The sequence below is a fragment of the Enhydra lutris genome, unplaced genomic scaffold (genome assembly GCF_002288905.1).
Source record: "Enhydra lutris kenyoni isolate GAN:26980312 unplaced genomic scaffold, ASM228890v2 scaffoldscaffold42, whole genome shotgun sequence".
Taxonomy (NCBI): Eukaryota; Metazoa; Chordata; class Mammalia; order Carnivora; family Mustelidae; genus Enhydra; species Enhydra lutris.
Window position 1 is genome coordinate 7,216,055 of NW_019154126.1, and position 19,455 is coordinate 7,235,509.

Consider the following 19,455-nt stretch of genomic DNA (forward strand, 5'->3'; position numbering starts at 1 on the left):
TTCCATTAACTTCCCAACAAAAAATAATGACCCTCCTCCTTGACACTAACCCCAGGGAGCTCATACTACAAGCCAAGTTCTGCACTCATCCATTCACCCATTTGTCTAAACTATTGTTAAATATGTGAACTACACTCTGTTCCTGGCATGAAAAACCACATAAGACACACTGACTGTATGGCACTTACAGGTTCCTGGAAGTTGCCTAAGTACAAGATAAGGTAACTGCAATAAAAGCCAGTTTTTCGAGAAGTCACACCCTCAGTGATGAACGTGACACAGTTGTAGTTGAAGTCAATACATCACACCAATAGCTGAAGTTGACAGCTGAATCCATAGGATATCAGAGTATCAATGAGATCATCTGAACATTAACAAGTCAGCTATCATCCCAAGGAAATATCCAAAAGGGCAAAAGGTCCAGAAATGACAGAGCAAGGACACCTGATGAAACCTGTACCCCACAGAAGACTTAGCAGACCGCCATGGGGTGTGCTTGCGATGGCAGAGTGAGGTAGCTACCTTCAAATATTTGAAAAACTTTAATATACACAGTTTCCTCTGAAGTCACTCAGAGGAAAGTCAACCCTGGAGACACAATTTTGGGAAACATCATCATATAAGGGGGAGTTTATATTATGAGCCAATGAGAACACTTGCAAAGCAATAAAAAGGGGATATTATGGGGGGAACCTGGGTGACTCAGTCCGTTAAGCATTCAACTCTTGACCTCAGCTCAGGTCTTGATCTCAAGGTCATGAGTTCATGCCCCACACTGGGCTCCAGCTAGACATGGAGCCTACTTAAAAAGAAAGTGGGGGGGTGGAATCTAGATAATCAGGCATAGGAATTGGGTAGAGCTCCTGGCCATGGCCAAATTCACTGGCATATCAAGGGGGGGTAGAAAACATGAAGTCTACAAAGAAGATGGGGAGGAACTTTCAGGGTGGCAGATTTTTATTTTCTTATATAGAAATAAGGAAGACCATCCTCAGAATTAGAGACACAAAAACTAGTGAATTCCCCTTGAAATCAGACGTCCATTGTCTATCTGTATTGTGAGAAATAGTGTGGTAGAACTCTAAGGTGCCTTCTAGCTTTAGGATTCTGTGGTATAATATCAATACCACTGTACAAGCAAAGGGGAGATTCCATTTTTAAGGGGCAGGAATGGTGTAGAGAAAACATTTTTTTTAAACATATAATGTATTTTTATCCCCAGGGGTACAGGTCTTTGAATCGCCAGGTTTACATACTTCATAGCACTCACCATAGCACATACCCTCCCCAATGTCCATAACCCCACCCCCCTCTCCTGACCCCCCTAACCTCCAGCAACCCTCAGTTTGTTTTGTGAGATTAAGAGTCACTTATGGTTTGTCTCCCTCCCGATTCCATCTTGTTTCATTTATTCTTCTCCTACCCCCCCAAACCCCCCAAGTTGCATCTCCACTTCCTCATATCAGGGAGATCATATGATAGTTGTCTTTCTCCGATTGACTTATTTCACTAAGCATGATACCCTCTAGTTCCATCCACGTCGTCGCAAAATGCAAGATTTCATTTCTTTTGATGGCTGCATAGAACTACCCTATGACCCAGCAATTGCACTACTGGGTATTTACCCTAAAGATACAAATGTAGTGATCCAAAGGGGCACATGCACCCAAATGTTTATAGCAGCAATGTCCACAATAGCCAAACTATGGACAGAACCTAGATGTCCATCAACAGATATATGCAGAAAACATTTTTAAAGGAGATTTTTACTCTGTGAACAAAGACTGTAAAGGAGGGGGATGGTGGGGAGAAGAACCAAAGGACAAGGACACCAGCTGGTGAAGTTTATGAGTCCCAGCATTAGTTAATAAAGTGTTCTTCATGCTTCCTTGAACAAAACAACCAAGACAAATACTAATACTGGATTTGAACATAGGTAAATTTGGGGAACTATGTCCATGTAACATGCCCCTCGAAGTTAGTGCCTAACTGGGGTGAGGTTAACAGTCATGGAGAACAAAGAGGTGGTGCAAGAAAGATCAAAGAGGAAGAATTAATGGAATCTGGTAACTTATTTCAGAAGGTGGGAGAGAAAAGCAAAAGTAAGTATATTCCCGATTTACTGGATATGGTGGGGCAAGGAAGAAAAAGCCTATAGTCAAATGTCACACAATTATTGCTAATGAACAGAAAATGGACAGACCCACTGAAAAAAGGAGGAGTGCTCTGTGAAGAAGTAAATTAAGCACCAGTGCTTAGTTCATGGTAACTTATTGATGGCCTTCCCAGGTCTGAAAGGAGCAAGCTCTACTTCCTTCCATTTGTCCAGCCTGTCCAGCAGTGCCCAGGTGTTACTACCACTGTGCACATGACTTGTGTGTGCCACTGTGGTAGGAAGGTAGTAAGAAGTAGGTCCTTACTTAAGGTAGTAAGGTAGTAAGGTCCTCAAGAGACCAGGCTCTGGAGACAGACCACCCTGTGGTCATTTTTGGTTCCACAGCTCACTGGCTATGTGGTCTTATAATTTCTGTGCCCCAATTTCCTCATTTGTAAGAAGAACACTCTAAGTGTTCTTACATAAAAAGGTCAGAGAATTAACTAAAATAATATAGGCCATGCGTTTACCACTATGCTTGGTACATAGTGCTCCTACTGAGCAGCTTTCAATAAGTACTTCTCTTATTTTACTACAACTATAACTACTACTACTATTACTACCTATCTTAAACAAATCAACAGCAAATCATGTCTGATAGGTTAAGGACTTAAGCAAGGTAAAATGCAGTCCAAAATATTGGCATGTTTCAAACATGGCACCTCCTGGAATTCATGACATATCATGATCCAAGGTAATTGTACTCTGAAAGACTGAGAGAATTCCTGAAATGCATCCCGGGGTCCCAAGGCATTCTGGGAATCCCCACGAGTCCTCCGTTATTATCCTATCCCCAGGTACCCTCTCCACTGAGATATGCTCCAGTTGCAGACCAGCTTTGTAGCTCAATGATTTCCACACATTCACTGAGAGCCCAGGAAAGGATTTCTCTTATTTACTGGGATATACAATTTGGTGTGTACATAAACAGCTTTTCCTCATTCCTCAAACCATCTCCCTAGTCTATTATGAATGATGACAGGCATCCTAAAAAAGGAACACTCATTCTAAAGAGAATAAGGAAGTGTTTCACAAGAGTAAAGGAAAGAGCACTGGATTAAAGTTTAGACTCTACTGTTGATTTAGTGTGGATGTCTTAAGATCTCTGGCATTGTTCTCTCTTACAAAATAGAAGTTATATCTACTCAGTCAACTTCGCAACACTGGCATGCAGGTCAAGTGAAAAAACAAAACATAGAAGCACTGCATAAGTGCCAAATACTTTATAAGATATTCATGATATCACTATATGGGCCATCATTTTTCTCAAAGGATGAAAGAGACCTACAAGATTTTCCAAATTCGAAGAATATCACTTATAGCATATAATTTTCTTCATCATCACTTTTTTTTTTAAATCACTTTTACCACTTCTCAGAGCTATTCTGGGGATTAAACAAGATCACATTTTTGTTTATTTATTTATTTATTCATTCATTTTGGCATTTTTAATTAGAGAGAGAGAGAGCACATGGGGTGGGAAGGGGCAGAGGGAGAAAGAAAGAGAATCTTAATTAAGCAGGCTCCATGCTCAGCACAGAGCCCAACACTGGGCTCAGTCTCACAACCCTGAAATCACAATCTGAGCTGAAATCAAGAGTTAGACACATACCCAACTAAGCCACCCAGGTGCCCCTAAACAAGATCATGTTTTAAATGGAAACACTAGCTTTGTGCAGTGGCAGTATCGTAGTCAATGAGGTTTATCTGAGGCATGATTATTGCTAATTAAATGGAAATACTAAATTCAGCCTGAGGTAATAACAATAATATTCATAGAATCTGTACTACATGCCAGGCATTATGCTTGGAATTTTATATGCCTAATCCTATTCAGTTTCTTAAAACAGCACTTCAAATGAAAAAGCTCAGTTGTCCTTGTTATGCTCATGAGAAAATTAAGATTCAAAGGACTTAAATAACTCACACAAATCCTCACAGTCAATGTCAAAGCTGAGATTTGGGGTGCCTGGGTGGCTCAGTTGTTAAGCGTCGGCCTTTGGCTCAGGTCATGATCCCAGTGTCCTGGGATTGAGCTCCGTATCAGGCTCCCTGATTGGCAGGAAGCCTGCTTCTCCCTCTCCCTCTCCCTCTTCCTCTCCCTCTCCCTCTCCCTCTCCCCCTGCCTGTGTTCCTGCTCTCGTTGTCTCTCTGTCTGTCAAATAAATAAATAAAATCTTAAAAAAAAAAAAAAAGCTGAGATTTGAACTCAGGTCTGCTCCTCTCAGCTATATGGCCAGGGCACTTTCTTCATTCTCTCCTGAATACCAGCTTCATGGGGCTAATAATGGCATTGTGAACCTACAGGGACATCCTTAAATAGGACAACCATCTATCTGTAAATACTAAAGACCTATAAGATTTTGTGTAAATAGCTATTTAAGCATTCTTCAATAGTCATTATTTCAATTCCTACCTTCTATAATACCAATTATTTTTGCATCATCTTTATCTAGCAATTAGGATAAACACTCTGCCTGACTAAATATATTAAAATACTCATATACACAAGTTTGAGAATCATATATAATATCCAAATACACATCTTTGGAGGTACTATATCTTAATGACACCAAAAGAGTTGCATTGATTTTGAAATACACTTGGCATTCAAAGACAGAAAAAAATAAAGGAGAAGTTATACAAGATAAAGGAAAGAGCACAGATTTAGGCCAATCTGGGCTTATAAGTCCCAGCTCCACCACTTACAAATTTTTTGACCTGACAAAGTCAATCACTTATTAGAGTTTCTATTTCTTTATCTATAAAATGAGAATACTAGCACATACCCCACCTGGCTGTCATAAAACTTTAATTTAATAGTACAAAATGTGTAAAGCTTCTAGGATTGAGCTAGATAACTTTTCTCTTCTATGCCAGTAAGAGATAGCAGTATGACAGTGTTCACAAATGAGGCCATGAGGAAATAGTTTCACAGTTGCAGTAAAACTAAATAACCTATCGTATACCTGTTTAGAACACCTGTGCCCAGCCACACCTACAAAGAAAATGAAAGACCAGAAAAGTATTTCCCCGAAGAATTCATGGTAAGTGTAACTGTGACACAGCCCAAGACTCATTAGCACAAGGAGAGTATGTGGACCAGATTTGTAAAACAAAATGTGTACTGGGGAGTAGAAATGTAAAGCTACTCTCTTCCTTACCCTCAACTTAGCCCAACAGATTGGGACCTTGTCATTCAAAGACACAGTTAGGAGAGTGGTTAGAAGTACCAATCATGGGTCGTCTGGGTGGCTCAGTTGGTTAAGCGACTGCCTTCCGCTTACGTCATGATCCCAAAGTCCCAGGATCTAGTCCTGCACTGAGCTCCCTGCTTGGCAGGAAGTCTGCTTCTCCCTCTGACCTCTCTCCTCTCATCCTCACCTCTCTCATTCTCTTTACTCTCTCTCTCTCAAATAAATAAATAAATGAAAAATCTTAAAAAAAGAAAAGAAAAAAAAAGAAGTACTGATTACAGAGTCAGATGGATGGAGGTCCAAAGTCTGATCCTCTCACTCACTAGTTAAATGACCAGGGAAGTTGTATAACCTCTCTAATCAAAAATTCCCTCTCAGGAATAACAATGATAAACTCAGGAAAATATCTATTTATAAGGTAGTATAGAAGGAAATGAAATTCACATGTAGATCTCTCAGCACATACGTGATAAGTAAAGAAGCACTTATAACTTAATGATGATGATGGTAACTGATATGGAAGGTTTGCTGCCTGAATGATACTCAGAACCTACAGTCCTAGGGATTTGAGTAAATGTAAAAAAACAAAACAAAACAAAAATCAAGGAGTGCCTTTCTGGGCTGGAGTAAACCAATGGTTTCTAGAGTCATTTGGATAGTCCATCCTTCCCTCAAAACTCCCAGCCCAGCCAGGAGTTCTGGACAGTCAAAGTTACTCCTAGGTGGTGTAAGAAGTAAAGGACATAGCTCAGCTCCAAACCTGCTCCACAGGTAATTCTGAAACTTTGGGTCAAGGTTTGGAAAATCCCTAAACCCCACTGATAAACACAGTGTCAACCAAATGGTTTACTTCCAGAAACACTTCAACATATTTGCTCTCAGGGAAATGAAAGTCCCACATCTAAAATTGGCACCCAGAGATCCCTTGTGAACTCAACACGTCAGTCCTCCCCTTCTGCACCCTCCCAATACAATTAGATGGTTGTCTCTATGATTTTTACATTTCTGCCCTTGTTAAAATTCCCAGGGGCTTGCTTCCAAATATGTTGATGTTGTTTGACTTTAAAATAAAAGATTAGTATTAGGGGCCCTGGGTGGCTCAGTCAGTTAAGCCTCTGCCTTTGGCTCAGGTCATGATCCCAGGGTCCTGGGATCAAGCTGGTATGGGGCTCCCTGCTCAGCAGAGGGGCCTGCTTTTCCATCAGCCTACCCCTCCCCCTGCTGTGTTCTCCCGCTGTCAAATAAATAAATAAAATCTTTAAAATAAATAAATAAAATATCAGTATGAAAGCAGGTTTAACTAAGCAAAGAAAACAAAGAAATCTCAGATGAGTAAAAATCAGATCTGAAGATCTAAAAGGAAAAAATATTAGTATCAGAGATTATTCACACTTAATTGATACAGGTGATACAGCCATCAAATTACTGTTGAACCAACATTAGATCTTAATTTACTTAAAACATTTCTATACTGTTACTGCAGCAGTCCCCCCCACCAGACACACACCAGGGCAAAAGAATTTACTGACATAGTAAAGTATTATTTTTTTAAAAATCTCAGTTGCTTAAAAATCTCAGTTGATTAAGGGTCAAAGGATGATTTCTTTAGACCTGCGAAACAACGCAATATAAACATTTCTAAATAGACATTACTCTGTTTCACACAAAAGTAAAATTCTACGTTATAATCTCTCAATTATGATTTCTATAAATTCACTGTGATAACTTTATGCAGTTCAGTGTACAGAGGAATTAGGTCCAACATTTAGTATATCATGGACTCATGCTAACTGCAAACTTAGGAACACATTAATGCGTTGATATCAGTCAGGAAAAATGTCCCTATATTTTTTTAAAGGAAGATACCATATTATCAACATATCTATAGAAGCGGTGCTAAGTCCTCTTCACTGATCATAACACGCGTACATTATGTACATTTGTGCTACGCGAACATCCTTACCTGTAGTACCTGAGAAAGTGTCTTGGAAAGCATCACAGAGATTCCCTGCTTGAGAACCATTTTACTCACCATCCTTTAATTTTTTTGTAAAGGCGATGCTTCTTGTATAAGAGAACTTTAACAGGAACCCATACCAGTAGAGTCACAGAAGCCACATAGGCAATGGAACAGGAAACAATGAGCCAATAATGCGTTTTCCCGAGGCCACCTGCTTTCTTTTGATAGGCAGTGGCAAATTGTTCCATGATCACCAGCGTGGGAGTGGCAAAAGCAACAAACTCAAGGAGCTCGAAAATCAGGAACTTGATGAGTCTTCCAGAAGCCAACCTGAGAAAGGCAGGCTGCTGGTGATCAAACATTCCTGCTTGGGTTGTGAGCAGCGTATGGACACTGATACTGAGCGAGGATCCAGTTCCTTGTCCTGAAATCACTAATCAGTGACTTTTTATTCTTTTATCACCCTCCCATGGTTCAATGATCTTCCAACTTGCTGAGCGAGGTCTCTTAAAAAAACAGAACAGTTGTGGAGATGATGACTTAATGTGTTTGCACGTCCATTATTCAAAGTCAAATGGATTTATGAATATGCTTTGCAGCGCTGGTAAGAAGCAGGTCTTTCAGTGTAGCTTGGATTGCCAACTTGAGCACACACACAAAAATTATGGAATACTTAACATTTGTTAAGTGGAACCATCAGAATCATATAATTTTAGAGTTAAAGGAGAAGAAGAGCTGTAATCCGATCCTCGATTTTTTATCTAAGCAAATCCAGGCAAAAAGAGATACCCAAAACCTGGGTCCTCATCAAGGAAAAGTACCCCTTATTTTTCTTCAAAGTGTTTGAAAAGGGAGTTTGGATTCACACTGCCAGCCTCCTAACCAGATTTCTTCCTGGTACCTGAACTATCTGTTCTTGCACATTAATTGTTATGTAACCCAGATTAATATTTTTATTTTGCTGGTGAGGGAACCAACATGTGTTGGAAACCTGTTTTCAGGATTGACGCCTTAAGAGCTGTCCATGTCTAGTCCGAAAGCGTATCAAATATTTAAAAGACAACAACCGTCTCCATGAATAGCCTTCTTTCAAAAACTACTTGGGAGCACCTACAAATGAGCACCTCGCCTTTGCTAGCTGCTGGAGTGTGAAGGTGAATGGACAGGAGATTTCTGCCCTAAAGATGCTCAAAGTCCAACAGACAAAACACACTTGGGAACGAGAAAAATCACTGAGGTCAGAAGTATAACCCAAGTGCTATGATAACACAGAGGAGAATTTCCTCTTCGGGCTGTGGGAAGGGGAGGGAAAGATGAGGAGGACAGATGGCAGGTTTTGGGGTGTCAGTAACATTCCAGATACAAAAAAAGAAGTCAGGAGGCTAGAGCGGTTATGAGAGTCTGGTGTCCCGTGGGAGGAAGTAAGGAAAGGTGATGTTAGAAGACGTCGCTGGGGTCAGAATATCAATGTTCCGAAGGATCTGGGTGTGGGTGCGGGGTGGGGTGGGGGGTCTGCGTGTGTGGGGTGTGTGTGTGTGTGAGGCAGGCAGCGATAAAGCAATGTTTTCTGGACAGAAGAGCCACTTCCTTGATATTTGGAAAGGGTGGTGAGTGCTGGTGTGGAGGAGGGACAGGAGCAGTGTTAACCTGGAGCTGGGGAAGCCAGGGGGGAGCCCCAGAGCCGCCTGGGCAGTGGGGAGAGCCTTGGCTGCAACGGATGAAGCAAGAGTGCTGAGGGGAGCACTGATTCTGATCCCTTCCACACACTTGCTTCCTTCGATGGCTTCCCCTGTGCCTCCTGGCAGCCTGAGGCGCGCCATTATTTCTCCGGGTTCCTCTCTCCCCAGGCAGGCCCTTTGCAGAAGGGGCCCTGCGCCGCCTGGCTCCCCAGGGATTCTGGTGCCCCTAGGATTCTGGTAGCAGCTCTGAGGATTACCTCCTCCTGCATGCCCTCTGCAACGCAGTCAGTCAGCCGGTTCTTCAAGCTAGCTATTTTATTTGAACTTGAACTTGCAATCTGCTGATGTTTTGTGGAAGTCCTCTCAAACAAATGAAGAGAGCTGGAAGACTGATACCGAGAACGTGAGAGGACAGGGTAGAAAAACCATGCGAGCACCATTTCTAATACCATATAATTGTCACTGATTCTCCGTGTCACCCCTGACAAAACTTTAAGACTGGATACAAACTAGACTCTAACCTCCTAGCCCTCTGTCTTGAGTCATAAGTGGTATGTTGTGTTATGATTTCTTCTAGAAATTTTGTGTATTAATAGGAATTGTGACCTGGGCATTTGAAGACAATTGTTGAATAAAATTGCCTGGAACCAAGCAAAAGGACTCTGGGCTAGGTCTTTAATTCCATTTTAAATACTCATTTTTTTTTATTTCCATGTGTGGGAATTTAAAAATGGCACTCATTTTATATTTCTCACATCTAATTTCCCTCCGGTTTTTTAAAATTTATTTAAGATTTTATTTATTTATTTGGCAGAGAGAGAGATCACAAGTAGTCAGAGAGGCAGGGAGAGAGAGAGGGGAAAGCAGACTCCCTGCTGAGCAGAGAGCTCGACGTGGGTCTCGATCCCAGGACCCTGAGATCACAACGTGAGCGGAAGGCAGAGGCTTAACCCACTGAGCCACCCAGGCACCCTTCCTTCCAGTTTCTAATCTCTCTTCACCTTCACCTTCAAAGACAGAGTTCGTGTGATAGGACCCGGAATTCTCTATGGCACAGAAAGCTCTGAAAAATAGTCGTGCTCTCTGAACAGGAAGGAGGTTGTGATGCTTGCTCACTACCCACAATAAGCTCATCTCCTGTAAACAAAAGAGCACCTGTGTTAGCATAGCTTATGAACATTTTCTACGAGCGGATCGTGGTAAGAGACACAGTTCTTCCTCACTTATGTCCCAGTTAGGGATATGTCACCAATGCACAGGTAAGACCTGAGAACATTGATGGACTGAGCTGGGCATGTCAGAGCTGTGAAGGGCTCTCCCGGGCACAGTCCTCCACACCCCTCTCCAGCCACATCTGGATGAACAGGCCCTGGTTCACAGAATGCCCCTGGTTCACAGAATGCCCCTCCGTAAGCTGGGCCACGTGCTCCAGTTTAGAAATCTGAACCAAGAAACACAGGGAGAATTTGGTAAGTGGAATTGCAGGAGGCCATGATCTGAAGTCCAGATTAAAGCGACCCAAACTCTACGTGTGGGCATCCCCCCTGGCATGTTGGGACACTCAGCACTTATTTGCTGAGTGAAGGAAGGAATGAATGGAAGTCAAGTGGTGAGGGGACAGAAGAGTTAGCACAGAAGCCAACACAGAGAGTGAGAAGACTGGAACAGAGATCAATAGCGAGAGGCAACCAAAAGGCTTACAGAATGGGGTCTTTGGTCTTGGCAACCAAAAGGGCTTGAGTACAAGAAAGGAATATGTTTCGGGGCAGGGGCCAAAGCATATACAAAAACAAGATGTAAGATGATTCAGAAGAAGGGACTGAAAAAAAAATCAAAGTAGAGTTGATCAGAGAGGGCTTCTTGAAGGAGGTGAATTTTGGCCAAATTGATTTTTCTACTGACTCAAAGCAATATCCATATGTAACTTTCTCTGTGCATTTAAGGACAATTTCTTTGAAAATTAGTCCTAAGACTGTTCATGATATAGAGAGTTAGGAGAGGGGTAGGAGAGAGTAGCAAACTGTAGATGCTATGTATAATAATGCGAATGGCACAATCTCGTTTTTGTCTTAAAATATCATCGCTGTGGATTGAAGCATAAATTAAAAATCCAGAAATACACTCCTCAGACTAAGAGTGCTGTCCCTGGGGAATGGGTGAGGTGGGGTGGAGGAGTTTTCACTCTCAATTAATTAATATTGGCATAACTGCGATATTTCACTAGCATAAAAATTTGAAAGTAATTACAGATTAGTAACAATCAATTAAACAAAGCAATTCTGGCTTAATAAAAACTTTATGTTCTTTTTTTTAAATCTTTCCTCCACCAGTTTGTTGTCCCTAACTTCTCAGCAAAAGCAACATAAATGAGTTGAAATTCCACTTATCCCTTAAATGGTAGCACTAAAGAGCAATGAAATAGCCAAGGGAAAGCAGAAGATGGGGAGAGCCTTGAATAACTGTTTGCCAGCTACACAGTGGGGACAGAATTTTATTGCCTATTCCTGATTGCACAAGACAGAGGGAAAAGCATAGCCTTCCTCCCGCAGGCCCCACTCTAAGAGTTTCCTCCCCTCTGAAACCCTTCCTTACTCTCCTTCTCCAAACAGAGGGAAGCATGTCCTCCTTTGAGTCAGAACACCTTCTGAATCCTTCTGGATCTGTCCACACTTGTACTGTAGCACTTGTCTCCCTATATAGTTCGGGCACTGGATCCCCTACAAAAGCTCCCTTTCCCCAGGGAAGCTCCCTGAAGGCAGAGAACACTTGCTTTCATCTTTGTATGGTTGTATCTCAGCATGGTGCTACCACGTAATGGGCCCTTGAAAGATCTCCTGGAAGGAATGGATGGAGATGAAGGGTAAGAGAAGTGGTGGGCAGTAGGGGGGAATGTGCCAAGCTTTGATAATGGCTAACTCATCTTTTATTCCAAGAGAATCCTGGCTCTCACACTGACCTTTCAGAAGGAGAAATCACGTATTACCTGTCCCAATACAATCTGTCCACTCAGCCTGTGAGCTTCAATTTCCTTGTGTGGTCCCAATTATAGCCCCCAGAACTCCTTCCTGCACAGCCATGGCTCTGTAAGGTCTCTAGAGGAGAGAGAAAACAAAGCCCCTAGGGAATGCAGTTTCTTCACCTCAAGATGCATGTTAGGAAAAGACCATGCTTCTTATTTATTTATTTATTTATTTATTTATTTATTTGACAGACAGAGATCACAAGTAGGCAGAGAGGCAGGCAGAGAGAGAGGAGGGGAAGCAGGCTCCCTGCTGAGCAGAGAGCCCAATGTGAGGCTCGATCCCAAGACCCTGGGACCATGACCTGAGCCGAAGGCAGAGGCTTTAACCCACTGAGCCACCCAGGCACCCCAAGACCGTGCTTCTTTACAAGCATTCACAAAGACTTAGGTCCCAGCGTTACAATATCTTTCCCAACCTTTTCTAATCTGTATGTCCTCAAAAATGCATATCCCATAATGGATATGAACCATTAACAAAGGAGGCTGGAGAGGACTGGCTGGTATTTGTCTGGACCAAGACATAGCCTCCAATTACTTAAGAGTCCTCAGCTCTTCTAAGGGATCTAAAATAGTCTAAAATTTCCGTAACAGATTGGGAGGCAGGGTAGGTTCCTTCACCAGGGATAGAGAACAAGCTAGCCTGGCAAAGAAAAGAATGCCATTATAGCAACATTAAGCTCCTGGGAGGAAACAATGCTAGACCCCTCACTTGGAGACAAAGACAAAAGGAGGTGAGAGAGGGTTTGAAATCACCTACCCTTCCGCTGAGACCAGTTTATGCCAATCCTGATTCTTTCCCTTCTAAGTCCCCTGACGATTCCGCCATGCAACTGCAGGGCCAGTAACTGGAAGGACACGCAGGGGGACATTTTCATACCCCCAAATTCTTGACTTGGATTCATCCAAGACCAATTCAAAGAACTCTGCCCCTTACTCTGCCCTTTAATGCTGGGTTTAACAACTTCCTGGTAGGAAACAGATCTGGTTTTCTGGAGCTGGGTCTGTGGTGGAAAGACTGAGTCTTGTGGTTAGAACTCACTTCCACGTAGGAATGTTGATGCAGTGTTTTTTATTTTAGTAAGCAGAAGATATCATGCTGTCCGGGGTAACACCTGTTCTCCACACTTCCAACTGTCACTTCCTTCCTGCAGGCAGGAAGTCAAAAATTCAAAGTCTCTTAAATTGTTAGTAAGATCATTTGTAATCTCAAGGTTTGTTCATTGTTTTCAGTGTAGGGTCTGTGAAACAAAATGTACAGACAGCCAGGAATGTTCCGGCATATCTGGGGTTTGTTTCCTGTGACCATATGGTGTTGATGTGCAGAAAGGCAGGAGCTGGGGGCAGTGAAATTGCTCTACAGATCAAGCTGGATCTGCGGAGAGCCTCAGGAAGAGACTGGATCTAATTACTGATTATTTGTAATTTCCAAAGAGTATTTCCAAAATACAATACCAATCCTCATAAGCAGTTGTCACCAAACAAATCACACGAAGTGAATTCAGTAAGATTATATCACCAACAGATTGTGCCCCTTTTCGTAATGTTATGCTATCACAGTCCAGACGACATTCAGTTTTTACTACGGGAAAAAAGGACAATTTCATCTCCTTGACTACTAAATAAACAACTTTGTTAGAGCAAGGACAATAGCACATTTGCTTATACAACCCTTTTAATATCTGGTATTTACTTAGTGATGCTATTCTTGAAATTAACAAAATTTAGAGGCTGTCCTTACTTTTGTAATAATAATAATGCTCCCCTGAAATATTTTTTCTGTTAAAGGTGTCCAGATCTCAAACATTGAAAGACAGAAAGAAAGATGATTTAAGATTTCCCATTACACAAATTGTGTGAAGTGGCATACAAATGGGAGCTAATCATTAAAAATAGACTATTAAAGAAAAGAGGAAGTTACTTCATTCTGTACAGTGATTCTCGGATTTTATATTTTAAGAGACTACAACAGTCTGGGTTAGCTTTTCAATATTCCAAAGTTAACAAATTTAAGCAAATAAATAAATCCTATTTAAATGTAGATGCAGCCCTAATTAATTATTGTACATTCATCCCGAAGTTCACGAAAATGATTTAATCTGTAGTTCTCAAATCTTCGCTGCTAAGGACTTGCTAAGTTTGTAGCTCTCCAATTTTTCCTTACTTAAGATAAAATAACTTGAAAACATGGGGGTGCCTGGGTGGCTCAGTGGGTTAAAGCCTCTGCCTTCGGCTCAGGTCATGATCTCAGGGTCCTGACATCGAGCTCCACATCAGGCTCTCTGCTCAGCAGAGAGCCCGCTTCCCCTTCTTTCTGCCTGCCTCTCTGCCTACTTGTGATCTCTCTCTCTCTCAAATAAATAAATAAAATCTTAAGAAAAAAATAACTTCGTTTCACTTATTTGCGGAGTATAACAAATAGCATGGAGAACAAGGGGAGTTAGAGAGGAGAAGGGAGTTGAGGGAAATTGAAAGGGGAAGTGAACCATGAGAGACTATGGACTCTGAAAAACAATCTGAGGGGTTTGAAGGGGCGGGGGGTGGGAGGTTGGGGGAGCCAGGTGGTGGGTATTGGGGAGGGCACGGATTGCATGGAGCACTGGGTGTGGTGCAGAAACAATGAATACTGTTACGCTGAAAATAAATAAAAAAATTTAAAAAAAACTTGAAAACAGTATTAGTGGACATGGCCAGATCTTTGTGAAGTCCACAGAAATGACAACTATCCAGTTATTTTGGTTAATGTAGATAAGAGAAAATTTCCAAGTGGTATGCCTAAATGCAGTGCTCCCTCACTCCACTGGGTGGAGCAAGTTTTGTTTTGTTTTAATCACAGATTTTAAGTCCGTATTTTTAATGATATTATGGATTTGGAATTTTCTAACCCAAATTTAAAAATTTAAAATTAAAATTTAGACTATAAAATTTAGACTATAAAGGCATACAAGTTTTAGGTCTTCTTGTACTATGTATATTTGGCCCATTTAGTTCCAAAAACATTTAATAAGTAAGTTTGCTTATCTCTTCTCTGTCCAAAGCCACCAGTGGCTTCCCACCTCGTTTTGAGTAAAAGCCCATAGTTTTACCAGAATTTTCAAGGGTTTCCAGACTCTTCCCCACCCACCTTTCGGTCTAACTTAATTTCCCATTACTCTCCCTCTCGCTGTTCTCTTCAATGTTCTCCAAACATGCCAGACGTAGAGGTTCCACCCATTATGAAGACTTTGTCCTTGCTATTCTCTCCCCCAAAACATCCAAAGAGCCAACTACCTCATTTTCTTTAGGTCTTTATATGAATGACACGTCAGCTGTGAGACTGCTTATCCAAAATGTCAACACACCCCCTTCCTTAATTTCCTGATATTTCCCCTCCTTTTTTCCCCCCTCTTATTTACTTAACAACAACATGTTTATTTGACTTGCTTATTATATTGTCTGCTCTCTCACCTGGAACGTAAGTTTCTTTAGGACAGAAACTTTTACCAGTTTTGATCTCTGTTATATACTCAAAACTAGACTAGTGCTTGGCACATAGTAAAATCTCAATAAATATTTATTGACTGAGTGACAGAATTAATTCACAAATGAACTGAGTGGACCCTCAATGCTAGCTTTTGTGCTAATGCCAGCATACGAAGATGACCAAGACACATTCTCTGCCCTTATAAGCTTACAGTCTAATTAAACAGACAGACATTTCCACAAGTAATTTCAATAGAAGCACAATGACAGATGTACACCCAAGTCACTGGAAGCATAGAGAAGAGCAACATGGAGGTTCAGGTAAAGCTTCCTAAAAAAAAGAAAAGAAAATAGGCACATTTTCTGTGCTCAGGAAGCTAGTCTAGCTACAGAAATACAATACTCAAAAAAAGCAAAAGGGAAATTTAAAACTATCTTGAGACAAATGAAGATGAAAACACAATATACCAAAGCTTAAGGGATATAACAACAAAAAAAAAAGTACTAAGAGTTTACAGTGATAAGAAAGATCTCAAACATGCAACCTAAATTTATATCTCAAGTAACTAGAAAAAGAAGATCAAATGAAACCCAAAATTAGTAGAAGGACTGAAATAATAAAGGTCAGAGAAGAAATAGATAAAATAAAAAATTGAAGAATACAAAAATAAACAAAACTAAGTTTTGGTTTTTTTTTTAAGACTTTTATTTATTTATTTGACAGAGAGAGACACAGTGAGAGAGGGACTGCAAACAGGGGAAATGGGGAGGGAGAAGCAGGCTTCCTGCCGAGCAGGGAGCCTGATGCAGGGCTTGATCCTAGGTCTCTAGGATCATGACCTAAGCTGAAGCAGCCGCTTAATGACTGAGCCACCCCTAAGAGTTGGTTTTTAAAAGACAAACAAAATCAACAAACCCTAGCTAGACCAAGTATGAAAAAAAGAGAGAAGACTCAAATAAAATCAGAAATGAAGGATGAGACATTACCACTGATGCCACAGAAACAAAGATATCATAAGAAACTAATATGAACAATTATATGATGAAAAGTTGGACAACTTAGAAGAAATGGATAAATTTTTAGAAACATAAAACCTACAAATAAATCAAGATGAAACAGAAAGGGGCATGTGTCCAACTCTTGATTTTGGCTGAGGTCATGATCTTAGGATCAGGGAATTGAGCCCTGCATCTGGCTCTGTGCTAGGCATGGAGCCTGCCTAAGGATCTCTTTCTCCCTCTCCCTCTGCCCCCTTCTTTACGCACACATATGCATGCATTCTCCCCCTCTCTCTTGCAAAAAGAAAGAAAGAAAGAAAGAAAGAAAGAAAGAAAGAAAGAAAAGGAAACAGAAGGACTAAACAGATCAATAATAAATACTGAGTAATAAATACTGAGATTGATCAATAATCAGGAACCTCCTGGAAAAAAAAAAAGCCCAGGGTCTGTGTCTTCATAGGCGAGTTCTATCAAACATTTGAAAATCATTAATAGTAATCCTTAAACTCTTCCAAAAAAGAAAGGGAACACTTCCAAATTCATTTTATAGGCCAGCAATCATCCTCATATCAACACCAGATAAGAAAACTACACTTGTAGTTTTCACTACTTGTGATTTTCTTGAAAAATCACAAGAAAACTACAGGCCAATATATTTGATGAACATGGATATAAAAATCCTCAACAAATTACCAGCAAACCTAACTCAACAGCACATTAAAAGTATCACATACCACAGACAAACGGATAAAGAAGATGTGGTCCATATACACAATGGAATATTACCCAGCCATCAGAAAAGATGAATACACAACTTTTGCATCAACATGGATGGGAATGGAGGAGATTATGCTGAGTGAAATAAGTCAAACCGAGAAAGTCAATTATCATATAGTTTCATGTCTTTGTGGAACATAAGGAATATCATGGAGGACATTAGGAGAAGGGAAAAATTAAGGGGAAGAAATCAGAGTGGGAGATTAACCATGAGAGACTAGGTACTCTGGGAAACCATAAATGGAGAGTTTTAGAATGGAGGGGAGCAGGGGATGGGTGAGCCTGCTGATGGGTTTTAAGAAGGATTGCATGGAGCACTGGGTGTTATATGCAAACAATGAATCATGGAATACTACACCAAAAACTAATGATTCACTGTATGGTGACTAATATAACACAATAAAAAAATTTAAAAATTTTTAAAAAGAAATAAAAAAATGAGAATAAAAAAAAAGTATCACATACCATAACCAAGTGAGACTTATACCTGGGATGCAAGAATGGGTCACCATACACAGATCCAACAATGTGACACATCACATTAACAGAATGAAAGACAAAAAACAATCACACGATCATTTAAATAAGTGTAAAAAATTATTTGACAAAATTCACTACCTTTTCATAATACTCTCAAAAAAAAAAAAAAGTATAGACGTAACTTGCTTCAATTCAACAAAAGCCATAAACAAAAAGCCCAAAGCTCCCATCACACTTAATGGTAAAAAGCGAAAATCTTTGCCCCTAAAATCTGGAACACAGCAACACTTGTTATGATGGCTATTATTCCACACACAGCCCCGAAAGAGTACTGTTGGTAATGATGGATGTGGAGACATTGGAACATTTGTATACTGTTAAGAGGGATGTATAATGGTGTAGCCATTATAGAAAATATTATAGAGGTTCTTCAAAATATTAAAAATACAACCATCATATGATTAGGCAATCCCACTTCTGGGTGACTGGATCTTGAAGAAATATCTGAACTCCCACATTCATTGCAGCATTATTCACAACAGTCAAGTTGTGGAAATAACCCAGGTGTTCATTAACAGAAGAATGGATATAGCAATTACATACAATGGAATATTATTCAGTGCTTTAAAAAAAAAAAAAAAAGAAGGAAATCCTACTATCTGCTGCACATGGGTGGACCTGGAAGACATGCTAAGTGAAATAAGTCAATCACAGAAGGACAAATAATGAATGCTTCCTCTTACATGAAGCATCAAAACAATCAAATGTAGAGGAAAGTTCAGAGGAAAATGGCGGAGGCAGAGGATCCTGAGGTCACTTCGTTTCATGGACACACAGAGATAACAGCTACATCTTTACAACTAATGCTGACCAAAAAAAAAAAAAAAAAAAAAAAACCAAACCCCCCAAAGACTGGCAGAATAGAACTTCCACAGTTAATCTTAGAGCAGACACGTGTGAAAGAGTGGGAGGAGGAGAGATGGGGATGAGAACCACAGCCCTGGTGAAACTAACCACAAATGGAAGGGAATCCACAAGCAAGAAGAGAAAGGTTCCTACCCCACACCAGACACCCTGAGGCACTGGGGGCCTGCACTGAGAAGACAAGTCCTGGTAACACTTAATTTGAAAACCTGTGAAGCTTAAATTCTTGAGCTTTTAGAATCACTGAAACTTAATTCCAGGCACTTTAAAAACCAGTGGGTTTAGCCCAGGGAGAGCTGGAAAGCAAGAGGAAACTGAGACCCTGCCCTTAAAGAGCCAACATAATAAATAACCCTGAGGAGACAGAAGTTTGAAAAGTGCCTGTGGTATTACATAAAGTAGATTCATTTACTAATCTCAGAACATGCTCTATAGGGGAAGAGATTTTCAGGAGACTTCTCTAAGAATAAAAGTGCTGGTTGGTGCCATTTCTCTTCTTTACCCTCAGCCTAGATAGTCACACATTTGTGGGAACCAATGTACACATTCTCCACCTATCTTGTTGGCACTGCATGCCCTGCCCTCACATTCCCCCGTGCTCTTGCCTTATCCAACCTGCACATTTTAGCAGATATCCCTCCAAAGCAGCTCCTGCCCTTGCCACACCCTATCAGCAGCCCCAGTAGAGACTAGTGCCACTCCAAAGTGATTCCTGCCCTAGAAAGAGGTGGGAGATAACCCCACACACCAGTGTGCCCATAATTCCAGCAACTGAAAACTTCCAGCTGGCTGTGCAGGGAGAG

At 40.8% G+C, this 19,455-nt stretch overlaps 1 protein-coding gene across 1 annotated transcript in view; it reads right to left on the bottom strand.

Annotated features, from left to right (window-relative positions):
• Window positions 1-7,674, bottom strand: part of LOC111155512 (transmembrane protein 236) — a 33,654-nt gene extending 25,980 nt beyond the window's left edge. Inside the window, exon 1 of the mRNA XM_022515684.1 lies at window positions 7,385-7,674. Within this exon, the coding sequence (XP_022371392.1) occupies window positions 7,385-7,674 (290 nt within the window). The remainder of the gene's footprint in view (window positions 1-7,384) is intronic.
• Window positions 7,675-19,455: the final 11,781 nt, after the last annotated feature.